Genomic DNA, 6,000 nt, shown 5'->3' on the forward strand with positions numbered 1-6,000 from the left:
TTTAAAAGATCGCAGCTAGTGGAAATGATGAGGACATACTGGGTGATTCAGGGTGCTTTGTTTATGAAAATTCTTACAGAGAAACCCCTCCAGTTTGACTGAGATGTGGATTTTCCAGTGACAAAAGACACACACCCTATCGATTACGCTGTTGGACAGCTCCCTCAGCCTAGCTTCAAGTCCTTCAAGTTTGCCCTGACTCTCCTTTATTTTAAGGTATTTGCTAGGATGGCCAATCCTTCAATGTTCAGAAGAAGCCTAGGATTAACCTCCACCTGGCCATCCAGCACCTGATCAAATAATCTAAGCCTCCTCAGCATTGTTTCTCAAGGTCAGCTTGAAGAAAGACCTCAGACTTGAATCCCGAGACCTAGATCCAGTAGCCATATGGACACTGTCTTATAAGTAACTAGCCCCAAATCACTCAACCTGACTTGAGAAACAGTAGCTACTTGCGAGAAGGTGGTCTTGTACAAGGGAAGCCCTCATGCTCCTTTGTCTAGAAACACAAGAAACCTAGAAGCAGTGAAGCAGAGGCGGGGCACTCCCATCCATACCAAGTCCTTTAATGCGTCGTTTCTCCTTCCTTGCCGGCTGTTTCAGAGAGACCTGCCTGTTCCAAACTCATCTTTGCTTGGGGGAATGGAAAGAATGAGGAGGGAGGGCTGGAGCGTGGGAAGAGGTTTTGGGGGGAACATTTTCATTATCACCACTCCTGAGTGCTGTCCTTTAAAGTATTGTCAGGTTAAACTGATCACATATATTACACCCATTAAAAGGTGGGGTAGGGAGGCATCCTCAAAATACTTGATTTGATAAAGTAAAATATTAAGACCATGTCCCAAGATCTATTTTTCTCAATGATCACAAAAGAGACTTCACGGCTGGGCAAGTTTTGGTAAGAGCTGGGATTTTCCCTCTATTTGAGTTGGGTACACAGGTTGTCAGGATTCTCAGCAATCTTGTCATGAAATTCGATTGCAAAACCAAAATCTGACAAGGATTTAAACAGATTTAGGTACAGTGAGTCAGTTCCTATTCTAATAGGGATAGTCTTTATTAAAATACCAGACATACCTACAGCTTTTTTTGGTATTTCTCTCAATGACCTCAGCCTTACGGACACACCCCGAAGTGGGCTTTTTAGAAGCAACAGCTGAGCAGTGACCACTTACCTAAAAGTATAATCCTCTGTGAATACTTCCAGGAAGTCCAGTTTTTAGGGTGCATATTTCCATGAGTTGCAATTCACAAAGAGTCTCTCAGCAGTTCAAAGGATATTAGCATATAATATTTTCTCTCTGTTAACCCAACCAATCTTCCTTCCTCATTTTATACCCCTAATGATTTTATGGTCTGCCTCAACAGTGCTATTTAGAGTTAACTATGAATACATTCTAGAGTAAATGACACAATTCAGATTTTTCTTTGTATACCCTGGGAGATAAACACAATGCATTATCATCACCAGCCACACTTCAACGCCAGCCGAAACTGAAGACCATGAAGGGTAATGGCTAACGATTCTGTCAATGCCTATAGAATTAGAAGTCTAAGCAGCAACCTTGTGTTTTTACAAACACATTTCCCAATTTCTTTTAATAAAATCCAAGAAATGTACCCATAACTAACCATGCCGCCTCCCACTAAGGGCCACCACCCACTCCTTGAATTACCTTCTTCCAGTTCATCCATGCTTCCGATTTTCCTGGATCCATCAATGGTGTAAATGTAACGCACTCCCTGAGGCAGGTTGATGTTGTCAGACAGAGATCGTGTCAGGTCAGCCAGCAAGGCGTCGAAGCTGCGAAAACGGTCAGAGGACACAGCGTACACAATCCCCTTGAAGTAGCGGTCCCCATTGCGGTAGAAACGTACCTTCTTGGCTTTCTTCTCGTTGCTCAGTGCCTGCAAGGTTCGGGTTCGGTAGAAGCTACAATGGGCGCTGTGAGTGGGGCTAGGCAGCCCATTCATCCGTGAGCCTCTCATGTTCCTGGATGTCTTATCTCTTTCATCAAAATGTCCAAAATCAAGTTCCATATTTTGGTGGAACCTCAGAGACCTGAGTGTTGGAGAAAAGGGTGGGGATGAAAAGAAGCAAAGAAAAAGGGGTGAGAAGGAAAAAAAAAAAAAGAAAGGAATTCAAATATTAGCCAGATCCAGATCTGCAATCTGCTGCTTGTGAAAAGAACTGGTTGAAAAAAGCCCGTGACCCATCTGCTGCTTGCCCCTGACCTGCAGGAATATTGATTTTAATAGAAAAGAAGGAGGGGCTGGAGGGGTGCTGCTGGCTGTGGGCACTGGGGTGAGAGATGGGGAGGGAGGCACTTCTGGCACTGTTCCAAATACAGGAGAGGGAGGGATTCTGAAATAGCTTAAAATCCTGGGACTTCCTGACACTGGCTCCTATCAAATTGTAACTTCAGGCTAAATACATTAAAACTGGCATCTGTTTCCTCACACATGCCCACATGACTAACGCTTGTAAATGAATCCATAGCCCGACAAAATCCCCCCTTGAAGGGAACAGAAGGACCTAGCCAAGGTTAGCATCTCTAGCTCAGGAAGCAATCTTTGCATCTTAGTAAAGTGACCATGAAAGGGGAGTGTTTGAATTTTATCCCAAACCCTCTTTCCTACTCTAATGTGTGCATCCCCTCCCCCCCCAGAATAAACTGGAATTCTCCTTTAAAGGGACAGCCTCTAGGGAATAGCTAGAGTCTTTGTGCTATTCATCAAACCCCTTCCCCACCAAGCTGGTGCAGCTATCCGAGGTTCATAAGAAATAAGCTGAAAAAAAAAAAGGGGATTAGAAAAATCAGTTATTTAACGAGTTATTAGTTCTGCTTTACTCCTGGTATCCGCCCCCCCTTCTTTATGTGCTCTACCTACCCCCACCAATGATGCAGCCCCACCTCTTAATGGAATCATTTAATTGTTGAAAAATTCCCAAATGAATCCTTTAACAGCATATGGGACCTTTAGAAGCAAGCACACCTTTCATTGTTCTGGGCTTCTACCCTGAATGAAGGGGCATTTTTCCCTCACAGCAGGCAATTCACCCCAAATTTATCTATCGCCCAGGTGTGTTAGCTGAGGCAAAAGATGGTCATCTGTCAGATTTGCTTTCCCCCTTTCTGCTGAAAGAAAGGAAGGAAGGAAGGAAGAAAGAAAGAAAGAAAGAAAGAAAGAAAGAAAGAAAGAAAGAAAGAAAGAAAGAAAAAATCACAATATGAAACCAAATACAACAGAAGCCCCAAACGCTAGCAAAGGTAGTGACAGCCTAGGAACCAAACTATTAACATGCATGGCACAGATGGGGATAAAAGGACTCACAAAGCAAGCAGGGCTCAGCTGCTACACACTGCCACATTGAGATATTTGCAAGGGACCAGGAAGACAGGAGATAAAGGAAGACTGGTGCCTAGCAGGTTTGCCAGGCTTGCTCCCTCTACTCTCCCAATGTCACCATGACCTGTGCTGAGCTCAGCATTGTCTCTGTCAGACAACCTGCAGGGTAAGAGACCCCACCTCCTCAAGACAAGTAGCAAGCATTTCCCCAGGCGTGCCAGCAACGCTTGGCTTTGCTTTAGAATCTGGGGTGCCATTATTCTAAAATCAACATCACAGTGCAAACAAAGGAACATCAAACTCACTTTTCTAAAGGAATATCCCAGGTAGAGGCTTAGGAAAAAATCTGATAGAATAAGGCCAAAAAAAAAAAAAAAAAAAGAGGGGGGAGATAAGAGGGAAAGAGAGAGAGAGGACACACCAAGAGAGAGGCAGAGAGAGAGAGCTTTGCCTTGTGCTTTTCCCGTTTGACATCTGTTACATTCTCCCTGAAAATCACTGGAAAGCCCCACTCACCGGTTTTCTGCTGGTTGGGTGGAGATGCTGAGAGAAAGAAAACCAATCTCTCTATGCCTTTGTTGTCTGAGCTCCAAGCAAGAAATTCCTGCCAGGGTGGATAGATGCCTTCTAGGTCCTAGTGCCTTGTCCAGATTCTACCCTATAACTCAAGCTTAGTGAATCTCCCCCAACCTCCTTTGATTAATTACATGCTTTTTTTTTTTCAACTCACCGGCTGCATTAACAGCTAGAAAGGTTTCATTTATAACCAACAGGAAATTGCAGGGTAGCAAAAAGATTGCACAGGCAAGCTCAGAATGCTCTAATGAGCAACGGTGCTAGTCTTTTCTTCTAGGGAACTGCCAATTTCACTTGGCCAAAACCTTGGCCTATTCTGCCTGGGGGCCAGACTCACAGTCAAACCAGGCTTCTTAGAAATTGTAGCTCTCTTCATTTAAGCTTGAGAGAAAATAATCAAATATGCAAATTCTTTATGGCATTTTAGTTCATGCATCCAACAACTGGTTGTTTGGAAATGAGGTTAGTGGAGTAGACTAAGAAGCAGTAGGAAAGGGACAAGACAAGGGAAAGTCATTCCGGAATTGCATGGAGGATGAAGTTGAAGACGGATCCCAAAGACCTTTTAGCTTGGTGTAATAATTTTGTTAATGGGATCTGCAGCATTCATCTTGGAGAATTTGAGACTTCGTATCTAACCCAGAGAATTTTCTGTGTGAAGTGAGTCTGATGGCTACAAGATAAATATTAATAGCTCTTTCCTCAAACTGCCAATTTGTTACTAACTGGCTTCTTTATATCAAATATGTTATAAAGGGCAAGGAAGCATGCATATTGAATTCAAGAAATCAGGCCAAATTATAAGACAAAAGAAGAGTAAGGCAAGGGTGGGCTACCATATTCACAACGGAGGCTACATGCATTAATATGTAGCAGTATTGAACTAGTCATGGTTCAATTTTTGCTTGGCTTCCAGGAAGCTCAGAGCTAATAGCATGCTCAGGAATTATCTTATGTATGATTCCTAATATAATTAACCCTACTTTTTAGAGATAATGCTAGATGATTTATAGTTAAGCTCTTGCTATGCACGTATTTTACTGTAAGCTGCCTTAAAATGGGATTAAATATACGATTTTTCTTCTCTGGAAGGTGATAGCTCAGCAAAGCCTGAGCTATCTATGTTAGTGGGGTGTTCGGCGTCAAGTGTGCAACCTGCCCAGTCAAGTCCTCCCTACACTTTTCTGCTGCTCTCCTCTTTTCTAAATAAGTACCTCGGGACAACATGTGTCTGTCCTGTTTTCTTCCATTTGTTTCTGCCTTACACTGTGGCCACCTCTTGAAAACTCAGGGTTATTCAAGTCAAGGGCAGAAAAATATCAAGAAATAGAAGCAGAGAAATATGGAAATTCCAACCAATGGCTGCAACATTTTTGTCCAGCAAAGCCAATGTCTTAAATTTTTTTTCTTTCACATAGTAAGCTTTCTGTAAATACACAGCAATTGATTTTGCATCAGAACTCAAAATCATTTTATTTCTGGTGAAGATATAAGAATGGATGGGATGATAAAACTTAAACATGAAGGATTTGGAATAGATCTTAGAGAAAATTTCCTCATGATCTAGGCTTTTTAACACTACTGTGGAAGCAAAATGTCTTTAGAAGACAGTCTAGGACAGATGGCTTTGTTTGCCTTATATATACCAGAGAGCAGGGGGTGAACAAGAGTTTCCCAGTGTAAGGTATGTGGGTGTTAATAGGTATTCTTTAAAAAGAGAAAAAAATTACATGGTCAAATATGTTTGAAAAGTGATGGGCTAAACAAAATTTGTTTTCTTTATCATAAACTTTTCAGGGTCTTTAATATACTTAAAACATGGTACCAGTCTCCGAGAAGGCAATTTAGTATAAAGGGCTTCCTGCTTTTTTTTTTTTTTTTTAACTCAGGATCTTTTTTTTCCCCAGAACATCTCATAGACTTATGTTCTGTGGGAAAACCCTTTTCAAAAACTGGACTAGGTTATCTCACCAACGTAATTCTTCTCAAAGAATTCTCAGCTACTAACCAAAACTTTTTCTCTCACTTCCTCAGAGGAGAAGGATCACTGGCAGAAGTGAAAGGCTCAGGCAC

At 42.0% G+C, this 6,000-nt stretch overlaps 1 protein-coding gene across 1 annotated transcript in view; it reads right to left on the reverse strand.

Moving 5' to 3' along the window:
- Positions 1-2,057, reverse strand: part of DCX (doublecortin) — a 112,010-nt gene extending 109,953 nt beyond the window's left edge. Inside the window, exon 1 of the mRNA XM_032620135.1 lies at positions 1,677-2,057. Coding sequence (XP_032476026.1) covers positions 1,677-2,040 — 364 coding nt within the window. The 5' untranslated portion in view covers positions 2,041-2,057. The remainder of the gene's footprint in view (positions 1-1,676) is intronic.
- Positions 2,058-6,000: the final 3,943 nt, after the last annotated feature.

Source organism: Phocoena sinus, chromosome X, assembly GCF_008692025.1.
Source record: "Phocoena sinus isolate mPhoSin1 chromosome X, mPhoSin1.pri, whole genome shotgun sequence".
Taxonomy (NCBI): domain Eukaryota; kingdom Metazoa; phylum Chordata; class Mammalia; order Artiodactyla; family Phocoenidae; genus Phocoena; species Phocoena sinus.